This window comes from Erpetoichthys calabaricus, chromosome 8, assembly GCF_900747795.2.
Source record: "Erpetoichthys calabaricus chromosome 8, fErpCal1.3, whole genome shotgun sequence".
Classification (NCBI taxonomy): Eukaryota; Metazoa; Chordata; class Cladistia; order Polypteriformes; family Polypteridae; genus Erpetoichthys; species Erpetoichthys calabaricus.
The window spans coordinates 2,088,790-2,114,143 of NC_041401.2; the positions used below are offsets into that span (position 1 = coordinate 2,088,790).

At 54.2% G+C, this 25,354-nt stretch overlaps 1 protein-coding gene across 2 annotated transcripts in view; it reads right to left on the bottom strand.

Moving 5' to 3' along the window:
* bmpr2b (bone morphogenetic protein receptor, type II b (serine/threonine kinase)) overlaps window positions 1-22,069 on the bottom strand; it is an 88,282-nt gene extending 66,213 nt beyond the window's left edge. The window contains exon 1 of one of the 2 annotated variants that reach the window (XM_028806164.2): window positions 21,495-22,069. In XM_028806164.2, the coding sequence (XP_028661997.2) occupies window positions 21,495-21,564 (70 nt within the window). In that variant the 5' untranslated portion in view covers window positions 21,565-22,069. The remainder of the gene's footprint in view (window positions 1-21,494) is intronic. The other variant, XM_028806165.2, reaches the window with a different exon arrangement.
* Between the last annotated feature and the right edge of the window lie 3,285 nt (window positions 22,070-25,354).

The following is a 25,354-nucleotide window of genomic DNA, read 5'->3' on the forward strand; positions in this document are numbered from 1 at the left end:
CACTGCAGCGTCACGTCAGCAGCACTTCACCTTCTGCCACCTCAAAGTGTGGGGCTGTCAACTGGAATTCACTGCTGTTGTCACCAACATGAGGACCAAAGTGGCGTCAAAGTACGAGGCTGAAGAATCGGCCAACAAAAAGAACCCGAGACTCAGCAACACCTTAGGGTTTGTCAAAGTCACCTGATTGGTTTGGTGACCACCAGGGGGGCGCTGCAGCACCCCCAAACTCACAGACACGCAAAGTCTCCATGGAAACAAAAGCTTTACTCGAGTGAATCCCTCTGCACAGAGACATTCCAAAAGGGCACAAGTGAGCACCACACCAACTCTCGTCTTCCTCTCCTCCTCCAGGCAAGCTTGGTCCTTCTAACCACCCGACTCCCAGTCGGCGGCGTGAGGTCGAGTGGTCTCTCTTATCTTGGACCCTGGGGGGTGGAGCCTGAAGGAAGTACTTCCGGGTCAATCCGAAGTTTTAAAAAAAAGCAAGGATTGCGACTCCCTTCAGCTAATCCTGGCAGCCCCAAGGGACTACATATCCCAGCATGCCTTGCGGGCATCCTAAACCAGGGAGGCTGCCACCTAGCATACTGGGGAAGAAAATGTCCCCAATTAATTGTCATCCCCAGTCCTTCTGTTATACTGGCCTCCCAACTCGAGGTAAGGATCCCTGTTCAGTCCTAGCCAGGACACCAGTTCCTCCATGCCCTCCATGACAATACGTTACTAAAAAGAAAGAACATACGGGTGAGGTAAGAAAACGCCAAACCACTGGAGGATCAAATCCCACTTGTCACCTGTCAGTCACATCAAAAACACTCGGGGCCACAGCGAGAAGACGGCACAGGAGGTGCAGACCACCATCAAGCCTTAAGAGGAGGAATGCCAGGATGGTCTGCTAACAAGCCCACCCATGGATTTTGGAACACGACATCTTAAAAGATGGATGAATGAAAAAAAGAAAAACGAAAATAAAAAATGGCAGTCGCTCCGAAAAAAACGAGGATCAGGAAAGAGAGTCAAAAGTCAGGAAGAGGGAGACGTCCAAACCAAAACCTCAAAATGAGAGCGGACAGGTGGACCACCAGTAATCCAAATGTCACAGAAAAGTCCCAACCTCAGATACCGGTGACCATACTGGGGTTAACTTTACACAACGGCACGCCAATGACCTGGTGCATCGTGGGATAGCAGAAAAGCCACATGACGGCGGCGCCCACCAGCAAAACAAACAAATCAACTGCTATAGCAAGCGGTTCCCAATTCCTTCACCCAGATCTGACGGGCCGTGTGCTTCACTTGCTGAAGAGGACACTCAAGGCCCCGAAAATAAGCAGGAATTCCAGATGGCCTGGCGCAGCATCAGCGGAGAAGAAGCCCGTGAGGTCTGTGGGTTTGGTCAGCCATTGACGGCAAAGGATTTGCAACCAAACATCAGAGCTGATGACTTCACTTAAGAGAAGATCCCAGTTGACCTGTCCAGTCAGCTTTGGGGGTACGATGTGTAGGGCTGAGAGCAGGTGCTCGTTGTCATACCCACCTGGACTGGGACCAGAGTGCAGTGGGCGACACCTCAGCACCACACTGGAACTGTGGGAAGTTTTTTTTTGTTTTTTTTTTTTTTTTTTTAAAAATGGTGGCTGGAGTGCCAGTCCTGCCACCAATCCCTGAAACTTGCAGGAAGATGCCCTGCAATTCATTCACCCTTTTTTTTTTTTTATAGTGTAAATGCCCTCCTCGACACTGGAAGCTCCAATCCTTCATTTCATTTCAATCCCGTTGTGTCACCTGCGTGTGTGCGTGGGGACAGCCGAAGGGCTCTAGTGACTGTAATTGTACCACCACACCAGGGGATGGCGCTCTGTTTTAAAGGCCTGTCTCTCTTTTCCTCCCACTGCAGACCGGATGATTGACAGATGACATCACTTCCACTGTCCGCCCACCTGGACCCGCCTCTTCCTGTCAGGAGGACTGAAAACCGTGAGCTCCGCCCTCTTAGCCAGTTCAAATCGAGGTCCTCTCCTTTCTCGTTTTTTTGGGTTTGATTTTTTTTAGTATACGGGGGTCCGGGTTGGACCTCAAATCTTTTCCATTGCTTTACGATGAGCGTCAAAGGTGAAACAACACAATGTGCAAACGTCCAGTGGGGCGCATGCTTTCACTTTGAAGTAAGGAAGACGCGTCGCATAAGGCTGGCAGAGAAACTTGAAGGTCCGAGGGTGGCGAGGAGTGACAGTGAGGACCCCCGTGCACCTGGGAGTTGCTAACACACACCTTTGTACCGCAGGTGAGACGGCAGTGTGGGGACATCTGGCTACGCTCAGGTCACTTGAGTCCCGAGTGGGGCTTTCAACATACGCACAAGGAAATGAACACAGAGGGGCTTCGGCACTACAGGAACGGGGGCTCAATCAAGCCAGACGGGTCCATCCACTCCATCAGATGAACGCTGGCTTCTAAGTTTTCTTTCTTTTCCTAAATCCATAAATAAATCACGTAGACGTATCAAACGCAGAGTTACCGGTCTGTCTGGGACCACCCGGTGGGCTACATGTCAGTAACAGTGTCACTGCAGCTGAGGCACTGGGTGGGGGGGGGGGCATCGGTAAGGAGAAACACAAACCTCTCTTTGTGTGTCGGCATCCACTTGTGGGGTCCGCGTCAGGCTGCGTCTCCTGACCACTGAATTGCTCCACCATGGAGTCACAGGTTGCCACCTTTGGTTCACGTGTGGGTTTGCTGGGCTGCCTAGGCCGGTGTTTGATTAGGGTTGTCATCGCTGGTTTGCGAGTGGGTCGCCTAAGTCATCGGCAGCACCGCATGACGTGACCCCGTTTCACAACAAGGGGGCTGCCAGTCAATGAATTTAAAAAGGCATAAGGATTGGCTACGTGGCACAGTGCCAATGAAAACAAACTTTAAGGGTCCTTCCAAGAGCCAGAAAACGTACCCCGAGACCCTGGGAAACAACAGTAAGGGAAGAAGACTTGTCAATGCCGCTGGCCTTGGTCATTTCTATGGTGCATGGTGTGACAGATAGGGGGCGCTATCGCTCCCTTGAACCCTCAGACCAGACGGCAGATAAAAGTCCAGTTATGATTTATTTTATAATGATAATGTGCACCAAGCACCCTCCACTCCACAATACTAATAATCAATCCTCCACTTCCAGACGCATTGCCACCCTTCCTCCCGACTCAGCTACCCGTCTGGGATTTCCCAGAGTCCTTTATAGTCCTTGACCCGGAAGTGCTTCTGATCCCTCAGTCCATGTGATTATCCAGCACTTCCAGGTCAGGTGAAAACTCTCCTTCTTCATCCCGGAAGTACGTCATTTCCTCTGTCACTGTGACTAAAATATACTTCCCTGTAGCGTCCTCTGGCGGCCCCCCACGGTATCCAGCAGGGTTGTGAATAGAAACTCCACTGTCCAGGATTCCCTGCTGGCATTCGGGGCACCTCCATGCTGAAGGGAGGGCTCCATCTGGCGGCCTGGGGTATTGGCCGAGATGAATGGCCGGCCATATCCCACAATGGCCATAAGTATGAATCGCCTCAACTGTGTCAGCCGACTTTAAATATTATAAACATATTGTGACCAGTGGGGGGCGCTGCAGCACCCCAAACATAACCACATTGACACAAGTCTCGGGTGCAAACGCACCTATTTATTACACAAAACGCCCTAACAAGGCTCTGCAGTAACACGACACGCGTCTCCCCTCCTATTGTCCTCACCTCCCTGGTGCCCTCTGCGCTCGTCCACCGACTCCGAGTCCCCTGGATGAGGTCAGGCTGCGCTCCATTTCTCTTGGACCAGGGAGGACGTCCAGTGCCAGGGCCCTTCTGGGTTAAGCAGAACTCCCATAGGAGTAGGTAGGGATAACTACTGCTGGCAGCCCCAACCCCACAGGACTACAAGTCCCAGCATGCCCTGTGGGTGTCCGTATGGGAATCCTGCCATCTAGCGTATCGGGGAAGCCGGCAGTGCCAACAGGTTTTCTCCCCCCTGTACTGGTATTGTTCCTCGGTTCAATCCTGCCAGGAACCCAGCATGCCCACTTTCTGTCCTGGCAGAGAACATCCTGTCACTCTCACTGCCCATTTGCCACCTGGGCTTTCCTGCCAAGTAATGGAGGGGCATCCATCCTGGCAGGGATGCCAATCCTGGGATGCCACCATTACAATATATAATACACACACACAGACACGTCGGCCCTCACGATTCCCGCGTTTACGATTCGTAGGTCGGCCGACTCTCGAGTTTTGTGACCGACTGCCAGGGTTAGACGAGGTAAAGAAAACTAAAAGGGTCTCGTAAGTCACAGCTGGCACATTAACTACTACAGTTCAGTTTCGTAAAGAACTGCAGACTTACGCACTTTGGGGGGGGAGGTGTCCCCCCCGACCCCCCCCCATAACTGTGCCCTGGCTCTAATTGTGACGTATTGCCAGCCCCAACCCCTCCCTCCCTGTGTGTGCGCACCCACCTTGTTGAACGTATTTGCAGATTTTCTCATTGGTGGGGGTCCTGCACCCCCATAGCCCACCCCACCCCCCCCCACCAATCCCTTGGGCCATCTGAGCACATTTATATTTTCATACAGAAACGTTAATGGGGGCACCTTCAAGGTCCAAAGCAGGTGGGCACTACACCTACGTGGAAATGGAACGCACAACACGGTTGGCATTTTTCACCAGTTTGGGGCTGCACATATGATTTCCCCACTGGTGCTGCGATGGGCCCTCCTCTCGGGGTGACTACACCAGAGGGGGTCGGCAACTGCTGGAGACAGAATGGGACCCCACAGGAGCACAGGACCACCACGGTGATCTTCCCCCTCGTTCCAATGGTGTTTTGTGCTCCACCTGAGCATTGATGACCATGATGGGCTGCGGCAAATAGAGGGGCATTTCTGGAGGGTGGGACGACTAGACCACGTCTCCTGCCAACCAGGATCCCGAGCCGCTTGTGGTACCAGTGCACACTCCCCGACCTGACCTGACGTAACACAACCCGTGTGCAGTGGCTTATGGGTAGTCTGAAGACGTGGAGCGCTCGGCCGCTGGTCTCGTTCAACTTCAGCAGACTTCACTCCCCCGGGGTCCCGCAGCGCAGTGCCCGTCTTCACTTGACAGTGTGGCTACCCAGAAGCCTTTGCACACGTGCTGTGTTAGCGCGTCACTTTCAAATTGCCGTGACACTCGAATTTACCCTCACAGGAAATGTGAAATGACAGAAAAAAATGCTGAAGACGGCGTCGTCATTAATGGAGGAGGAGGACGAGGAAGAGGAGGATATCTGGAGGAACAACACCAAGAAGAAGCAGAATGAGGAGGACAAGCAGGAAACTTGAGGAAAATAAAGAAGACGGACATGGAATTTCCAGCAGGCCAGGCTGTCACTGTTGTGTCTGCACTGCCATCTGCGCTCAACATGGCACCGCGGCAGCACAACTTCCCACCTTTCTCCAAACACAACCCCATTGCTGATATACACGGACCCCAAGAGCATTCCGCACTTGTCACCTGGAGACCACCCTTTACCCCGTCGACACCCGCTCTTTGGGGTGAGCTTCTCAGTCCGTCACTCAGTCACTTCTGTGTCTTCTCCTTCAATTCCGTGTCACTTCTCGCCATCCATACGAGATCTTTGAGAGGCCTGCGGACAGGATGAGGATGACAGAAGGCGCCTCCCCCCAGACACGAGAAGAGGCGTTTAAAATGATGGCCACACACCACAGCACCCTGGCCCCCTCCAGGAGGTCTACACACGACTTATCCGTGCACCCCATTATCTAAGAGGGGCCCCCATTTGGTCAAGAACCACTACAAAGGAAAGAGACCCCCGTCCATAAACTTGTTACAGGTGGCCTCATGAAAACCTTTTCTTGCTTAAACAGGAGAGAAGCCAGCAGACCACCAGCCTGGTCAGACCCGCTCCGGGGGGAGTCTGCGGTCCCACACAATCGTCTTCTTGTGTGTCCCTTCCACCTCTCTGTGGCTTTGCTATGTGCACAGTCGTGGGGGGGGACACTCAAGGTCCCCCCAGACTTGAAAAGCAGCTGCCGTGTCATCAAGGCTGTATGAGGGGACACTGACAGAGAGCTGCCGGGGGTCTCCACGGGATCCTCAGTGCTGGGTGTGGTGCTCCCCGAGTTTTAAACTCCTCTCAGCAGCACAGACCCCCCCCCCTCGGGACCCCACGACCGCGGGTTCAACTCCCCCCTGTTACGATTCCACCTTTGCTTCTTGACATTTGCCTGTCATCGTTTGTTAGAACCCCCCCCCCCCCCCAACGCAGGCACCCCATAGGGCAGTGGGCCGAGCCCCCCCTGCTACTGTACCACCTCCTTCATGACATTAGCGGACGACACAGCGCCATCACAGGTCCTATGCCAGTAAGCATTGGGGGCAAGAAAGGAACAATCCCCCCGACAGGGCAGACCCCTCAGCACACACACCAGGGGGCCGATTTAGCGACGCCAGTCCGCCTCACTGGTATTTCATCACACGGAGTACACGGCGAGGACTTGAGCTTAACTTGTTGTGCCTCCTTTTTGGCAAAGCCACATGAAGACGGACAGGCCCACCTTGAGCATTTGGAGGAGACGGCGGAGCTCTAGAGTCGATGCTCTTAATCGGGGCAAACCCTTGAAACGTATGCATCACCGTGTGGTGGGCACACCAGGATGCCAAGAGAGGTGGCAGTGTGCTGTAAGTCGTGTAGCGTGAGCCCCAGCATCACCTGCGGACTCGGGTGGACAACAAGAATGAAGCACGTTGGTGACATTTACTCTCAGTACCGTCCACATTTAAAGAGCTGACCCTCGCGACTTTGGGGCGGCCAGGCGATCAGACAAACGCGTGGATGAACATCAAACCAACCAAAATGGCCACTCAGATGTTTGGGCCCACAGTCGGCCTCCTTCATACACGAGCAGCACAGGCCGGACTCGGACCTCAGGAGGTGACAAACACGGGGGTGAGACTGTCACGTGGGCACATCCTTGGGCACCCCATATAATCTCAAGCCTGGCATTACGTTTAAGGGTGATGCGTTCCACAAGAGCCACACTCGAGTCTCACCTTACCAGACTGGCACACCCAGATCTCACATTGCCTGGCAAATGCAGGTCCCTTCTCTTCAAAAGCTGCCACACTCGGGTCCCATCTGGCCAGACTGGCACACCGCAGGTCTCATTTCACTTTCAGTCGTCATCAGACTACCAATAGGTAAAGCAGGGGGGCACAGCTGGCACTTTATCCAAACCAACTTAGTGTTTCTGTTTTACAGACTGGACAATGAGAGGAGATGAATGGCACACAAGGAGGAGGTAAAAAAAAAAAAAATGGCAGTGAGTGGGCAGAAGAGCCAAAGTCCAAAGATCAGCAAACTGGGAGAGAAGGCGAGTCAAGGGTGGCAGGAGCCAAAGCTACGAGTTGGCACTATAAATAAAAGGGGGGGGGGCCACAGGTCACACCCACGTGACATCACAAGACACGCCCACCTGACCAGCCACAAGAGTCACTTTCATAAACAACATGAGGGAGGCCGAGAAGAAACGACAGCTGCAAGACAGCACAGAAATGCCACCACCACCACCACCATCATCATCATCATCACAGTAACACAGTCCAAGAACAAACTCAAGGACTGAGTCACATGACAAATCAAGGTGGGCCCCCCCCCCCCCGAGGCTCAGAGCTCAACGCCATACGCACGACTCCATGAGGCCCCCAAATCAGATGGCCATCGACACTTAGCCCTCGGGCAGAGGATGGACATCTTCATACAACGGAGCCGCCAGGCCACCTTCATGTCAGTCACACCTCACAAGTCCCGGGTTCAAATCTTCCCAGAAGTCTCTGCATGCCCCCAATCCATGTGTTTTTTTTTTTCCTGGTACTCCTCTTTTTTGCCCCCCCCCCCCCTAAATTTGGGTTCACTGATAGTGATGAGTTGGGTCATCCAGGGTGGGCTGCAGGGCTTGGGGTCTGCCTTGGATTATTTGGGCTCAATAAGACTTCAAACAATGGGAATCGAGATGACGGAGGTGGCAGGTGAAGGGGCACTCGACATGGCAGACTGGGACGCCACTTGTAACTCGAAGTTCTGCTCACTTCAGGACACTCAGATTTGATTCTGGGATGGAAACCTCGAGGCTCACCCTGTGCACCACAACGACTGTCAAGTCCGAGACCTCCACAGGACCAGAAGGTCAACATCTGGAGCCCTCCCAGTGGCCACGCTCTGGCCCAGAACCTGAAGAGTGTCCCTTTGTACTGCATGCTGGCACAAAGGGCCACTGGACACTACTAAGCACCCAAAAAGATAAGACCGCCACTTACAGCGCAGGCCCCATAAAGACCACCGGCACACGATGCCAGCCTCCACACGTGTAACGCACAGCAGCGACGGTCCACTTAGGACACACAACTAATGAGAGAAGTGGGGAAGGTCACAACAACGGCCAGGGAGAGGTCTCCAAAGACCCCCAGGCAGCACGTGAGCACCACCCAAACGCAGAGCTTCACCCACAGGTCAGACTTGACTTCATTATGTGCAGCGCCGAGACATCTGGCCCAGTGCCGACACCGGTGGGCGGCTGTCTGTGTGGAGATGGCAGGTCCCCCTGGGTGAAGGGGCTCAGGATGTGTGAGTGACCCCTACCAGTCCTTCACGCCACCCGGGCAGGCCTCCGCTCCTTAGTACCCGCTGTAACTGACCGAGATGGCCCAATGGCCAGCCCAGTGACAGACAGTTGGGGTCTCACATGCTGTCCCTGTGACGACGTGCTGCATGACCCTAAGATGTCCAGCAGGGAGTCCGTCCCATCAACTGGCCTGGAGTTTCCCACAGTGCAGTTTAACTGGGAGCTCCAAGTTGATGGACCGCCATCTCGTCCAGGGCTGGCTGAAGTGGCACGAGACGGCCCACCATTTGTTTCGCCCACAAATGGACCACCAGTGCAATGCTCTGGAATGTCATCATGAGGGTGAGAGGCTCCCACCAAACGCCTTCCTTTTATAGCGCCTTTCACAATGAGTAACACCACACGACGGTCAAGCTAGCTTGGAAACGCTGTGCCCATTAGTCACATCAGCTGGGAGGGCAATGGGTGGGAGACAAATAAATAAAGGGGGGCCTACGTGAGCCCCCTGGTGCCCTGTGTGTACCCAGCATGCCTCAGCAGCAGAAAAGCCATCACTCTGTCATACTGTGCCAGGCCTTCATGGCAACATTTCCACAGACAGCACAGCTGCCAGGCCCAATCCCCCCCACCCAAGCCCACCATAAACGGTGACACCCCTCAGCCCTTGTATCGAGTGACGAGTCTTTATTTTATATAGCTCCTTGCACAGCGCTGTCAAGTACACCCACCCATTTGAAACCTGTGACCACCCAATCTAATACCCGTAGCTGCGGACCCTCGGACGCCCGCTATCCGGCTCTGGCCACTGTCCTCGCGTCTTTCTGAATGCACCATTTGGTGCTTTTAAGTCTCAGGACGCTATAAATGGTCACCGCCCATTGGCTCCCATTGGTCCCTGGGAAGTGGTGCCTTATTGTGATTGGCAGGTCTCCAGGTAGACATGGAAATGAGTCAAGCAGGGACTCTGTCTGGTGACATGGTGACAGCAGCCCACCTCCACACATACTGACCGTCCCCTGTCCCGCAGTGCACACTCAGTAAGCTGCCATCCTGCTGATGCCATGGCAGAGCCTGGCACGCTAGTTTTGTTTAAGGCACTTTCAACACAAACCGAACCAAATCTGGGCACCAGCCCACCCTGTGCTGTTAGAGCCCCCCCCGAGAACAATGGAGTCTGAAGTGAGCCTTGGAAGGAATTCAAGGTAATTATAAGGATTAAGTGACAAAATGGCTGGGGGGGGGATGGACTGGCGGCAAAACGAGGGAAACACTGGGCCAGTAGAGGGGACGAGTGGAACGTCACATGCCACACAACGTCAGCACAAGACGACGAGCCTCGGCAGTACGGGTGGTCCGCCTCTCTGATCACCTGGGCCATTTGGCTGCCCCACCCACTAGCAGCGGGGCGTCTGTCTGGCACAGGGGGAGGCCTTAGAGACTTCGGTGGGCTCACAGACGACAAGTGGGAGTAGGAACTTCACAGAGGCCCAGCAATGGAACATAACAGGACCTAAAGCTCAACACTGGGGTGTCCACAGTGCCCACTTGTAACGTCACCTGACACGCTGGCACCACTAACCACCTGAGCAGAGTGCCTGCTGCCAGCCACGCAGCACACTTCAGTGACGAGAGACGCCGCGGGCCACATCACTGGAACGGTCAACCCCACCGCAGGCCGTCACCACCCATAACAAAGGCTGGAGAGGACCACCCTGTGTATGGCCGGGCCAGACACCCCCCTTGGGCATGGAGGGCTTCAAGGCCAGTCCACCGTTCTCCACATTCCTGCGTGTCGCGTACACACACACACACACACACACACGGCCGCCTTCCAGCAGTGAAACGGTTAGATGCCGCCCTGCCCCCCCCCCCCCCCCCCCCCCCCCCCGCCGCGTTCCCAAGGATGGGAGGCAGGCCTCCAGCGCCCAACGCTTGGCACGGCTCCAGCCCCTCTTAATGAGAGCAGGCAGACAGCGGAGGCCCCGTCCTTTAAAAACAGCCGAGGCAGACAAAGACGTCCTGCCACACGATTCTGCGATGCCATTGTGGCGGGAGGCAGGCCGAGGCAGCGTGCCAAGGGGCATCCGCATTCTGCACAGCCAGCTGGGCCGGCGACTCAAGCCGATGAGCAATCTGGCCTCCTGGAACAAAGGCAAACAATTCCGGATTTACATTCATTAAGTTCCATGTGTCCTGCGACTGGCTGTTATCCCCCCAAATTCATCTTAGGGGGGCTTCGTCGATCATTCGGGCCTCCCAGACGGACACACAGCTGCCGTTTTACTGGGGCATGAAAAATCAGCTGCCAGCGGCCTGAAAGCCGCCCGGCGGTTCAAAGGGCTGCCCCTCCGTGAAGGCCGAGACGCCGAGGGGCAGCGGTGGTCTCCTGCCGAGTGACTGATGCGGAGGCCACTGCGTGTCCCATCCACCCAAACATTACAAAAGAGCGTGGAGAGGCCAGAAATGGCAAGACCACCAGAGCAGTGAAGGGTGGGAGGCTGGCTGAGCTAACAAGAGGAGATGAGAAAGACAGCGTGCCCATTTAGGGGGGATAAATCAAGGAGCGCAGCCAGGGAGGAGACGAGGGCAATAAAGATGGCCAGCAAGAAGACAACCGGGAAAGACACCGTGACCAAAGGGGGGGGGGGGGGGGATCAGGAGGAGCAATCAATGGGACAGGCCAGTGAGGAGACAAGTGGGCCACCAAGAGGCCACAACAAGTGACCAGCGAAGAGCTGACCAAAGAGATTAGATGGTTACCTGAACCTGTAGGGGGAGCTCATGAGCAGCAAGCAAGTGGGCAATGAGGAGATGAGGGCAAGTGGAACAGCCGACAAGGGGCTGTGGCCGGGCAGCTGGACCAGAAGAAAAGCCCAGAAAGAGCTGACCAAGGAGATGGGCTGGTAAAGAGACCATCACCAGTGGGGCTAATGAGAGGCTAGCAAGAAAGGGGGTTAAATCAGGGTGAGGAGCCAATGAGAAGACCAATAAAGGTGGCCGAGGTCTACAGGTGAACCAGCAGACAACACTGAGAGCCATCACAGCCAGCCGGTTTGGGAAACGAGACATCATGACCACAAGGGAGAATGAGGAACAAGGAGGGCACCAGGGACCAGTAAAGATGGCCAACAAGGAGACAACAGGGAAAGGCATTATGAACAAGGGTTTGAAAATGAGAAGGAGAGACACCAAAGACCACCCTTGGGTTTTCAACAGGAGACCAGTGGGGAGTAAAATCAATGAGAGAGGCCAGTGAGGAGACGAGGGAAAGCCAGCTGGACCACTAAAGATGGCCAACAAGAGGTCAGGTCAGCTGGACCAGCAGGAGGGACCACCAAAGAAATGAGTGAAGCAGTAGATGATAGGGAAAGACAAAAAGGGGGGATTAATCAATGAGGAGATGAGGACAAGTGGACTGGACCAGTAGGGAGACACCATGACCAGTGGGGGGGCACTCGTGCGGATCTTGGAGTAAATGAGGAGATGAGGGAATATAAAGATGGCCAGCAAGAGGTCAGGAGCGGACACCAACATGGACACCAGCATGGAGTAGCTGAAGACCTGGGATGTGCAGGTGACATCAGCAGGTGATACAGAAAGACATCAGGAGCAGTCAGGGGACACGGGGGGTGGGGGGGTGGAGGAGTCAAAAGATACGTGCAAAAGACCCCATGGGGAGAAAGACCCCATGACCAGTAGTGAGGGGTGAAAATTAGTGTAAAGATGGTCAACAAGAGCTAAGACCCCAAAACCAGCTGAGGACGACAGGCAGAGACAGCATGATCAGTGTCGGGGGTGGGGTGGGGGTGGGGGGCGTGCTCAAGGGGCGTGGCCAATAAGGAAACAAAAGGAAAGCTGATTGGACTAATAGACGGCCAATAAGATGGCAATTGGGAAAGACACCATGAGCCATAGAGGGGGCTAACATGAGCCCAGCAAGGGGACGAGGGACAGTCGACTGGGCTGACAGATGGTCAACAAGAGGCCAGGTCAGCAGGACCAGAAGGACAGACCAGCAGGGGGGCGCATAAGGTTAGTTTGGAGATGAGGGTGAGTTGGCAGGACCAATGAAAATGGCCAACTAGAGCCACGTGGGGCACAGCAACCAAAAAGACAAGACAGTCGGTAGACACAAGGGGGGAAAAACCGTGACCAGTGTGGGGGGCTCATGAGCAGCTGGCAAAGGCGGGTTAAATCAGTGTGAGGGGCCAGTCCAGTGGGGAGCTACTGGGACAGCTGGGTGAACGACTGAGGGGCATAAAACCTACCGTGGCAGCCATTAAGACAAGACAGTGGGCGACAATGGCATCACCCACATGGTTTACAGCACCTCAGTCACTTTGTATGTTGACCAAAGATTAATCCAATTTGGGGTCCCAGGTGAAGCTCAAGGCAGGAACCCAGTGCCAACAGGGCACCAGGTCTGTTATGTCCAGGGCACCGTAACATTTCAAAGAGCAGAAAGCCAGCTTTGAAGTCAAAGTGGCCGCATGGCACAATGTCCATCACGGGGGCTGGGGTGCCATTTAGAGTTGGCAGCTCATGTCACAGCAGAACACCAGGCATGAGGAGTAACTTGGTTCTCACTTGAACCCGGGCTCCTGGAGTTGAGGAGCAGCGACCCTACCCACCACAACGCTGCCCCCTACTGAAACCAAAATGAATTTTATTAAAGGGCGAAGGAAGGAGCAAAGGGAGAACACGTGACATTTGAACCCCAAATCCTGGAGGTGTCAGACAGAGACTGGGGCAGTAGTGCCAACTACTGTGCCACCGTTTGACTCACCAAGGTGTAATGCACTGCCACAGACCTCAAAGGTGAACCATGGGACAGAGTGGCACCACAATAAAAGTACATCCCCTAAGTGAGGGTCTAAGTGGGGCAGACAGGTGTGCCCTTTGTGTAACGATGCCATCAATTTATAGCGGCACTGAAATCTCAGCTAACAGCTAAGGTACTGGGAGTGCCCACCCAACACACTCCAGACATTTAGGACCTGCCACCTCTGCTGTACCACCACATCCTGAGCTGGGCACCCCCAACATGAGAATGGCCAGGGACCCAAAAGCCAAGCAAGCTTGTTAAACATCAACAGTAAACTGGCAGTGCCTACTGACTACACTACTCAGTGGGCACAACTGAATGACAGGGTCAACAGCTCCCAGTGCAGCACTCCGGAATATCAAGGGGGGCTCCACTAGACAGGGGCTGGCCACATGGCATTGCCACATGAGGTGCGCCCTCAAATGTAAGGGCACAGAGTGTTAGTCCGCACTGAGAAGTGGCATAGTGCTGCCTCATAGTCCTGGTGCCCTGTGCCCACTCACTACCTGTGTGCAGTCTTCTCCTTATGGGTCCCTGCCACCCACAGTCTGGATTAAGAAAATCTGAAAACAGAAGGCCACTAGTGGGAGGGACGAGCCTCACGGGCAGGCTGTGGTGGGCATCAACGCAGACATCCTTTCCAAACTGCAGCAGAAGCCTCAATAACACTCAAGTACAATGTGCCCATGTGAGGCCAGGGTTCTGGCCGGAGGGAGTGAGCGGGTGAGTGTGCCAGAGTCTGACGTACACCCAGAGAATCCCCGAGACCCTGAACGAGATAAGCAGATTAGCTGGCGCCAGTCATAAAAGGCGGCACATAAAGACTGGCTGGAGTGTTCTTCTGTGCCTCCTGCTCAGTGAAAGGCACTATATAACACCCAATTCAGCTGGAGCTTACTGTGCCAAGCACTATACATACGCACCTGCTGCCATTCCCACCATGGCTGGGCCTCCAGAGGTGGGCACAGCTGTGCGGTAGCCTTCACGTAATCAAGTGCAGAAGCTGGCGCTCCAAGGCTGTGGGCCGCTGCCGACTGTAAACATGGCTCAGCGTGGCGCTGCCCTTGGCCAGCCTGAGGGCTCCTTTATCAGCCGCGCGCCACTGCGCTCTGACCTTTGTGCTACTTCTGCTGCACCTCCCCTCCCCCCAGGCCCAGTGCCAGCCACGGGTGACTGGCAGGTGTCTGGGTGGCCCCTCTTGTTTAGTCTGCATCACATACCTCGAGTCACAAGCTCTGCCAGGCCCTCCCAGCCGTCTGGGGGGAGGGGGGGTTATGCGGGGGCTTGTCAATCGGATTGGAGGAGTGGGCATCAGGGGCAAGGCAACCTGGCCATACTCTTAAAGACTGGCATTCTAGTGCCAACATTGACTCACCAGCTGTTTACCAACAGAAGTCCCGACGTCACACCCACTAGCCAGCACTGCCCGAGGCTCTGATTGCCGCCTGATAGACGCGAGGGTTCCAGACAGGTGGCAGATTTTGTGTGGGGGTTGGTTAAGGAAAGGAAGCACCCTGCATTCCTGAGACGTCAAGTGCCTGGCACTGTGCCCAAAAAACAAAAAAAAGAGACGGAGGAGTTGACATCACCACGGAAAAGGATGGCGGCGTCCCACAATTCCCAGAAGTAGTCAGTCATTCCAACCCCCATGCCATCCACTCACAAAAGAGCAGCACTGCACGTTGGGTAATAGGCACGGCGCGCCAACGGTAACAACACTAGTGTGTCCAAGAGAAAGTCAGTAAGAGTGGCCAGGACTCACCCAGGCCGTCCCATAATGCACTCCAACTGAAGTGCCACCCACGTGAGGCAAACATTTAGGTGACAAAATATTAAAAGGAACCCGAATGTGGTGCCACATGGGTGGTGGAATCATTGTGGTTGGCAAGACTGGTGAACCGAACCAAACCCAAGTGTGAGATGCAGCTGGACCGCCAAATGTCTGAAAGTGCACTCTGCCTAATATAGCGCCTTTCACTTCAATGCCATCAGACCATTGCTATGGGCCTCAAGTAGAAAAATTAAAACCACCACAAACCACTGGCATTGCCCATTCACCAATATTAAACCTCAGCCTGTCCTGTTGGGGACGGGCACACACTGGCATGCCACAAAGAGAGAGAAAGTAATTTTGGACCCAAGAGTAGTCAACAGGAGCCCAGTGGCATGAAAACTCCACAACCAGCTGCCTTATGCTTGGCACCGTGATGGCAGCACAGAATAGAAATGCCAAGCGGGCATCACACCACAGTCAGGTTTAACTTGGACCAATCGGATAGCCTGTGTCCGCCATCGTGTCTGGACTGACGTGGGTTAGGAGAGCTGGTGGCACCTCCTGTACCCGCTCTATTCCTGTTGTTCAGTCCCACATAACTGTTGACTACGCCACTTGACCACCAGAACAACACTAAAGAATCACAGACAACACTCAGGACGAGATCGGGCCACACAGCCCACCTGTGTCACCTCGTCTCTCAAAGCAGCCCACTGAGTTCAGGTGCCAGGTGACCCTAACAGCTTTGCCACTATGCCAACTGTGTCCAAACTCAGAGGGCCAGGTGCTAGGGGGGAAAACCTGCATGCCACAGCTCAATAGCCGAGTTCTGAATGGTGATGAGGGAAGATTCCAACACATCTGCAGACCCGCCACTTTGGCGGCTCCCAGTGGCGCCCCCTGGGCATTCACCAAGGAACTGACCTGAAGGAAATCTGCCCATCTCTGAGGCACAAGCTCGGTTTTGTCGATTTATTCTTTATGCACAGCTTTGGTTTTTATGTCACAGACTTGAAATGTGCCACGCGGGTACATCGCTCCGTACGTTGGGCTTCTGTTTTATCAGTTTGAACTTTGGAGGGGCAACAGGGGCAGCTCTGGGGGGTCCTGGTGAGTGGCATGAAATTCTACAGTGTGATCAATCAACAGCACCATGCTGGGTGTAATGGTGTCCTGACGGTCAGCTGGGGTATCCAGGTTCAATTCCAGCCCGGAATTCCAATTCCTTATTATTCATGCCCCGGGTGGTGCCACTTTCTCTCTACAGAAATTTTATTTTTCTCAAATCACCATCATCCCACCATTACAACTGGCTCGGCCCAGTTTCTCGGTCATATTTGTAAGGGGGCACATCCCACCGCTGCCTCAAATCTCACAAGGACCGCATTCAGTCGCTTTAAATTCACAGTGGACAGCCACGGGGAGTCGGGAGGGGAGGCGCAGCGCCTTCTCCATACGAGAGGACGACTTGTCAGACTGAGAACTGGTGGGTCACTTGGGGGGCAGTCCAGCATCTCGAAACAGCAGCCCCGATGAATCTCAAGTGGTCTGTTGTCCAGCATCAAACCCCCCTTTATGATGTCATCAACTAACTTTAAAGATGAATGGCAGGGTGACTCAGGGTGGCTCAGGGGGCACGACGACAATCCACATTTCCTCTCACCCCATCAAGTTCCTCACTAGCTTGGCCATTTTTTAACCCACATGGCCAGGGCAGGGTCCGGTCAAACTGCTACTGTCACAGGCTGCCCCGCGCCACTTGCTCAGAGGACCCTCAGGTCAAATTTACAGCCACATTTGGGGGAAACTCGGCGCCGTTCTTCACTAAAGGGACCCTAAATAAAAACCCAGAGCTCCGGGGGAGCATGGAGAGTCTCTCACGGGGTCCGGTGAAAGGCTTGGTGGGGGGAGAACATGCTCCCTAGCCATTTGTCTGCTTAGAATGGAGGAGACCCCCCAGAAGACATGACATCACTTCTGCAAGCCCCACCCCTTCTGGTCTGCCTGCATGCTGGAAGTCGGCGTTCATCGATGAACCTGCTGCTGCCGCCAGAGGAAGCTCCGCCATTTTGAGTGCGAGACTCGCCGACTACGCCTACTTATTTTTTTTTTGGGCTCTCTTTCAAACCGCAATATAAATAAAATTTATTATTATTATTAAACCTCGGATGTCAAAAGGGGGCGCCGCCTTTCACCCCTCATCACCTTCTCTGTTCACACCGCGTCAGAAGGAACTCCGACTGGCCGCACGCGCCAGCCTCTCCTAGTCACGGGTGAAAAGCTCAATGGGGCGGAGGGGAGACCAGAAGGGGGAAAAACATCAAATCAGTAACATGCCAACCAGCAAGTGCCAACTGTGACCCCCCCAAAAAAGAGACACGCAGGTCAAATTCCTGACACCCCTACAAGAGATTTCTTGGGAGAATTCTGGATTAGAATCCAAAGTCTTGGACACCAGAGATGAGACAAGATGGCATGGTGCCACTTTCAGGAGTCACGTGGCAGCCACAGAGACCACTTGAAGACAAACAAACGATACAATTGACGTTAAATTTTTAATACCATCAAAAATATTAAGAAATCCGTCCATCTTCTAAATCCGCGTATCCACAGCAAAGTCACGGGGACGCTGGCGTCGATCCCAACAAACCGTTAGAGAACGGAAATTAGAAGAGAAATCTAAAAAGGAATGGCAGGGACCTCCGTGATGTGAACAGCAAGACCACCCTCGAGCTTCAGATGTGTCCACGCCCGCGGATTCAGACCGAATCCCAATTCCCAAACTCACTTCGCCTCACTTCGCGGGATCTGCTCATCGGTTTAGGAGAGACGAGACAAAGCAACGAGACGCATCAAGGGACCCCCATCGTAGGAATGATGCCTGACGTTTATATGGCGCCTTGCTCACCACTCAAAGCGCTTCAACCACCGCTAATGTGCGGCACCCACCTGGCAGCCATCTTTGTACCAGTCTACTGGCCACATGTCAGGTGGTGAAGGGGTGAGACAGAGAGACCATTAGAGACGGGGGGGGACGATAAGGGGGTCAGGCTGTTTAGTCCTCCCCTAATTCCCTAAACACTTAAGTCATGAGATGGTGTGGACATGCAGTTGGAGTTGATGGAGGAGGAGATCTCCACTCAGGCTGCTGCCACCCCTGTCACGTCACTCCAAAACAAAACATTCTGCCCCAGCTGGGGACGGACTTGAGCTTCAAGATCGTTGTCACTCCTCAGTGTGCAGACCCCGATGTCACCTTCACTGCTGTGAAACCTTCCTACAAACGACTGAGCTACCAAAGACCATCACGTGTAAAGTTAAGAGCAACGGCCCACAGGTGTAAGTCGTCACCATATGCGTGATCCCAGTAGCACGGGGGTCTCCAGGCAAGAGTAGACCCCTGGACGGGAGAGCAGACCAACAAAACTGGTCAAGTGTAGCAAGCAGGCCTCTCAAGTCGGACTCGGAGGGAGTCTTAACCGACTTTGACCGCCGTGCTGTTCGTGAGGTTGACCGTCGGGCGGCAAACATGACCCGAGGTCGAGTCCCACTTCATCCCACGACTCTTCATGCACATCGTCCTTCGGCAGAGACGCTACACAAGATGAGGGTGGGCGCCGCCATTGACAACACAACAAATCCATCATCACTGACCAATCAGAATAACACGCCTCAAAAGTGAGCACCGACCACAAAGACTCCACTGGTGACATGCCTGAGGTGACCCTGCTGATCCTCAGCCATCACCCTGGGGGTCTTCGCTGACCTGCTGCAGTAAAGGACGCCTCGGCCTCAGAGCGACTGCACCCCTGTGCTGGGATCAAGCGGGACTCGACCTCGGGTCACGTACGCCGCCTGCCAGTCACCCTCACTAATAGTGCAGCAGTCATTAAAAAAAAAAAAAAAGAAAAGTGACAAACTCAGGTTTGGGGTCTCGGGAAGACCTGGCAACATGGGCACACAGCCTGGCACACTCTCAATGAGACCCTTTAGGGATGTGGGAGAAAAGCGCCAACTCCACGACTTGAACTTGAGAGCCCTGCCCACCCATCCAGGGTCTACTCTTGCCTGGAGACCCCCGTGCTAGCAGGACAGGCTGCAGGCCCCTCCACTAAATAACAGATTAACAAAGGATGACGACTTTCAAGTCCAAACGTCCCAACTGAAGATCTTTTTTCCCGACAGAGGAACGTTCACAGTGGGCAGTGTGGTCATGTGGTCAAATCTTCTCGGGACTTCAAGCTCTGAGCTTGTGGGTTCAAACCCCACTACTGACACGGTTTGACGTCACCTGCCTGTGGTCCAAAACGAGAAATGGAAGCGACTGCATCTCAAAAGCTGTGTGTCACCTCGGATAAAGCCATCCATCTCAGGGTCACTCGGGACGCTAGAACTTCTGCCAGCAGCCATCAGGCACAAAGGTGGGAACGACCAGCAGTCCATCAGGGTGAACACACTCACACTACAACTATGAACGCTGCCAGAGATGTTAAGGTAAAGGGCCTGGATGAGGGGCTTGTGTACCAAAAACCAAACCGTCACAATTCGCTACTCCAAACTTAAAGCCCACCTAGAAATCCGTGAGCTGCTCGCCTTGCTTTAAACACAGTCATGTGCAGCGGTCCTGCCCAATCACGTCGTAGCAGCGGCCATCGTTACCGTCACCAATACAGCGGAGTCCACGAAAACAACAACAAATGAAACAAACAATAAAAGGTCCAAAAATGAAACGGGACGTCCTGGAGGATGGTGGGTAGTAGGCGGACAAAGCGCTCCTCCTGCTATAAAGTCCTCTTCTGGTTCACCGCCACCAACCCGACCCTCACTGTGAGGGAAACGCCACAACTCAACTTTCGTTTTTTAAAATGTATTTATTTATTTGAGATTGAGGCCGGTCCACGGTGGACTCAGCGCAGAAGTGCAGAGGCGTCAGCTAAGCCCCCCTTTGATTGTGGCAGCCAGACGGCCAGAAATCGGCTTACGTTTTTTTTTTACAGAATCGTCGTCCCGAGTCCCATGTGTGACTTCTGCCCACCACGTCACCACAACAAACTTCTTTTGATGGAACCCAAAACACAAATCCGCTTACCCGTCGCCCAGCTAAGCTCCCACAGGTGTCCGACGTCCCGACTCTTTAAAACGCCAGCGAGCAACTGCCGGAACGACCCCACGCTTCCAAAATGGTGGCTTATGAAGTCATTTAATTGTGACATTAAAGAACGTCACAGAGCTTCTTGTGTTCGTCACTCACAGACTCATTCGATGTTCTACCAAATTTTTGGACTTCAGGTTCTTCTCATCGGAGTGTGACTTACTCCAAAGGCCACTGCCTACCAGCTCAGCACGTCGTCACAAAGTCAAGACGATTACGAGAAGACACAGCAAACACAACTGCTGTCCACCTTCTCACTGACCGGCGAGACTCAGACTGGAACTCTCGGCTCCACTGACCTTCCTAAACGTCTTCGGCAAGTGCGAGCACAAGGTCACTGCCATGTGTGCGTTTGTCTAATCCCACCGTCTGCCTCACGCTGGACTGTAAACACGGCGGCGACCCCTGGGACCCGCACCACGCCAGACCACATCACCTCCAGTGACACTCTCCTACAAGTCCTTCTCTCATCATCTAGCTGGACCCTTCTAGAAGTGCCTAGTCACCCCAAACTTCACAGGAACCCATTAGGGCCGGACAGACGATGCCAAGTGCACCTTCCTTCATGGCCCCTGGCACCCCAATCCTCCAAGTATGAGGGCCTCTTTCCACCACCAGCAAGTCTTTGTCTCCACACCACCATCCCAGGAGGTCCCACTGCTCAATGCCACCAAGCCATCATATCTGCGGCTCTCCCGGTCGACATCACGTCCTCATAAAGCGCCTTTCACACGGTGAGCCGCCGCCGCCACCACCAGGTGCTTTCGGAAACACAAAGCCCTGGCATCTCCAGCCCTGCCAGCCAGACACCCGCCCGTCGGTCTCCACCTCCCGTAGCCTCACCCCAAACTGTTCTGTCTCCCGGAGCGGCGCCTTAGCCCCCCCATCCCAGCCCGCTAATACTGCGGCGCCTCCAGTCCCCGTCGTCGTCCTCCTCCCCTCCCCCGTCTCCATCCTTCGCCCGTCCGCCGTCAAAGCCCCCGCCACGGTCCCCTCGCCCCTTCAGGACATCCAGTCCGAAGCCCACACTGCCCCCCCACCCACCCACCCTCCGATCCCGGCTCGGCTCCCCCGACATTCACTCACCGGACGCGCCGCTCAGCCGCAGCAGCAGCACGAGAAGAGGGATCGCGGCCCCGCTCCCCACGAGCGTCATGGTCGGGCTGCGGGTGGAGCGCGCGGGCAAGGAGGCGCTCAGCACGCCGGCGGTGCTCCGGCCACTCGGCGGGTCTGCAGCGGGTCTCTCTTCATGGCAGCCGAGGCCCAGGCCGGTGCGATCGCTGGCGACGGCCGCAGCGCTGTCGTTGTCGTCGCTGCCGCCGTCGCACTCACGGCGCGGCGGGCCGCGGGGCTCTGCGCATCGTCCGCGTCTGTCGGAGTCTCTCTCACGAGACGCGGCGCCGTCTGGACGCAGGGCTGCGTGTCTGGGGCTCTCCGTCCGTCTGTCGCTGTCTGGAGTGGAGTGGAGTGGAGTCGAGAGTCGTCTCGGCCAGGCTCTGCGGCGATCCGTCCGTCGGTGCTGGGTCGCCTTCGCCTGCTTTGTACTGTCCGGGCCTCCCGGCTCGCGTGCGTCTGCGAATTAATCAGTGGCTCGGCGCAGTGGTCGTCAGCCTTCGGGTCCCTGCCGAGCTCCCTGGGAAACGCCTCATCCCGGGATCAGCCGGAGAAACAGAGCGAGCGAGGGAGCGCGCGCGACACAGAGAGAGAGAGAGAGGAGGGCCTCGGAGGGCGCGCGTGCTCATGACCGTACCACCGCTCGCTCCCGCCGCGGGCACGCGACTTTACAGTCTGCTCGCTCGTCTGCGCCGCCCGCTTTCTCTCCCTTTGTTCGCGAGACGCGTCTGCGTCGACCTGCTGACCCCTGCTGGAGACGGAAGGTATTGCCCTTTGCGGAAGAAAAGCAGGGCCGGTCAGGGGTCCTGCACTTGGACGGTAGGCTGGGCTGATACAGCTCTTCAACTACAGCCTAAGATTGTGCCCACTGGCCAACCTCAAAGTTCATTGAGCGGACACAGCCGTCCCCACCGGGCACACATTTGACACGGCCTGTTCGGTTGATATGTAACAGAATGTCGTCTACAGCAAGTGGAGAAATCAGATCAACATTAAAACGTTCCTCAGGATGACAGGAAAGGACAAAGGGGACGGAGGAACTTTATATCGTGCCTTTTCTGTCTCTTATGTAGTGTTGTGCCCACCTATACCTCTATTATATAAACTGCTTTTCATAGCTCTCTGTTTATTATACAGCACCTTTCGTATCTATCGCTTATATAGCGCCTTTCCTGTCTGTTTACCTAATATAGTAAGTTTCCTATCTATTTAGCTTATATAGTGCCTTTCACTCCTATCTATCAAATGTTAGTTATATAGTGTATTTCATGTCTGTCTTATATAGTACCATAACTATCCGTTTATCTTATATAGTGCCTTTCGCATCTATCTATCTATCTATCTATCTATCTATCTATCTATCTATCTATCTATCTGTTATATAGTGCCTTTCATTTCCCTCTTTGGCTTTTGTTAGAAGTTTTTGGACTCCCAGTCCAGAGTAGACTATGGCCACACAGTGGGTAGTGGGAGGACTGATTGATCCATCCAAGCCCCCCGTCTTCTTATTCCGTTTAATTCAGTAAAGGGGTTGTGGGCACTGCTGAGCGCCACTGCCTGCCCAAGTGAGTTTTGTTGTAATTCACACTTTATCCCACAAGGGGCACTCTACTCACACAGTGAAGCACCAGAATGTGTTTAATGCCAGTGGCTCAGTGGTTGGCACTACCCCCTTCACGTTCCGCCCTCTCCCTGTGTGTTGGGTGATTTTTCCCTAATTTTCCACTTTTCTCCCACATCTCTAAATGGTCTCATTGTGAGTGTGCCAGGCTGTGTGCCCATGTTGCCAAGGTAGGCTCTGTCTTCCTGAAACCCCAAGCTGGAGTTTGTCACATTTTCCAAACATCCACATTCTGTTGCCAAAGGCCCACGCAAACTGGTTCCATGGTGGTGATCTGGGAGCGCCAGGGTGCAGCAGCTGCAGCTCGTCATCACCCGTGACCCCCTTATCAGAGGCCGACTTCTCCTTTGAGCTGCAGTGCCAGTGCACTGGTGTGACGTGACCTTCATCTCGTTCAGGTGCCACTGAGCACTTATGTCCTGAAGGACTGGCCTCCAGTCTGCCTTGGAGTCATCATGACCCTCTGCCTCCCTTGGCACTCGGACCCCTGTTCAGATTGACCTCGCCCAGTCCACACACACACCTTCAGGTCAACAGGTGTCTGATCCTCAGTCTCTATTCTATATAGCGCCTCTCGCAGGGAACTCCCATCACAAGCTGCTCTGTAAAGCAGCTAAGTAAGGCAGATGTCTCAGCGTCCATCGGAATCTAAAAGTCGATGCCACCACCTGTCAGAAGTAATTGACAGCTCAGTAAAGCCAGCAAGAAAGGGATGGGCAGGTGGGTGTCAAAGGTTTGTGTGTGGGCACGGCCTGCATGGCACCATCTCCACGGGTGCCCCCTGCAGTTCCGCAACCCTAAGCAGGGAATCACTGGTTGGCTCATTTAACCCAACATGGTAAATCCCAAATGTCACCGTGTGAGTGGACTAGTGCCCCCCTTTAGGGTTTCTTCCTAATATATGCCCACTGCTGCTAGGATGGGCTCCAGGGACTCCCGCGGCCCCACTCATGAAATCTGGATACGTTGGCTTTAAAGTGGTCAGATGGGCACCTTCCAAAAACAGACCCCTCACAGTGAACAAGTGCAGTCACAGTGGTGCCACCTGCTGGGCAAACTAGGGATTAAACTCACAGCAGACGCTTCCAAGGGTTAGGCCCGCGAGTTGGGCTGGGGTCTGTACCCGAGGCACTTGGCAAGGGCACTGAGGGTGTGGAATAAAATGTTGTGTGTGGAATCTCCATGATGCCAACTTTTTATGTCCAAACATCTGTGAAAAAAAAAAGTGGAAGGCTGCAGGTGGGCAGTCGGGGGGTGTAGCAGGACTGAGGGGGTGTCTAACCCTGTCCACCCACCAATTCATCCTGCGTATTTAATTCAGGAGTGTCTGTGGCGCTGAGCACACAGTAAGAGCCAACCTAGGATGGGCATGGGATGCCAGCTGTCAGCAGGGCATGCACACCCATACAGTGCCAATTGACAGCCACCACCCAAGCCAACCTGCACATCTTTGGGGTGCTCTGGGCTACCCAGAGAAGTGCCAATCCTTTTGGGGGTACTACTTGAAAGGTGCTATATAATCAAGTTGGCACCCTGATGCCCTTAAGTAAGCAATTTAGCACAGACGGATTTACAAAAGCACAGTTAAGAGCCAATGGCTGGGCTCAGTCACGCCACATATGTCACTCACCTCACTCATGCCCCTGTCCCCAAGGGGCTGCCACCCGAACTGCCACTCACTGTCACCTTTGGGCTCTGGTGCTTGATTCTGTACCACCTGCTGCCACAGGCCCCTTATAGACCCCTCTTAACGGGATTCCTGCCCATCCAAAGCCCCCTGGTGGCCTGCAGCCAGAAGTACGTCCACTGAAGGAGCCCAATTGCCACAGAGACCCCACAGTTCTTGCCCACCCATCAAAAGAAGAAGGATGGCAGCTGTGTGGTGAAACGCACTAAATTAAAGTAAATGTAAAACATGATCAGTCAAGAATGGACGGAGTCATTAAGAAGTGGCACCACCTAGAGCCCCCTAAAGGTATGAACCAAAAATAGCGCCTCCTGTGGCCCTTGGAGGTCAACTGTATGAACAAACAGCGGAGCCTCCTAGTGCCCATTAATTGTGTGTACTGAAGATGGCGCCTCCTACTGGTGTCCAGTGCCATAAGTCAGAGATGGCGCCACCTACAGCTCTCTGAAGACGGCACCTTCTGCTTGTTCTGCTCTTAATGAGAGACAAAAGAAAAATACGCAGCAGGGTCAAAAACCAAAAAGG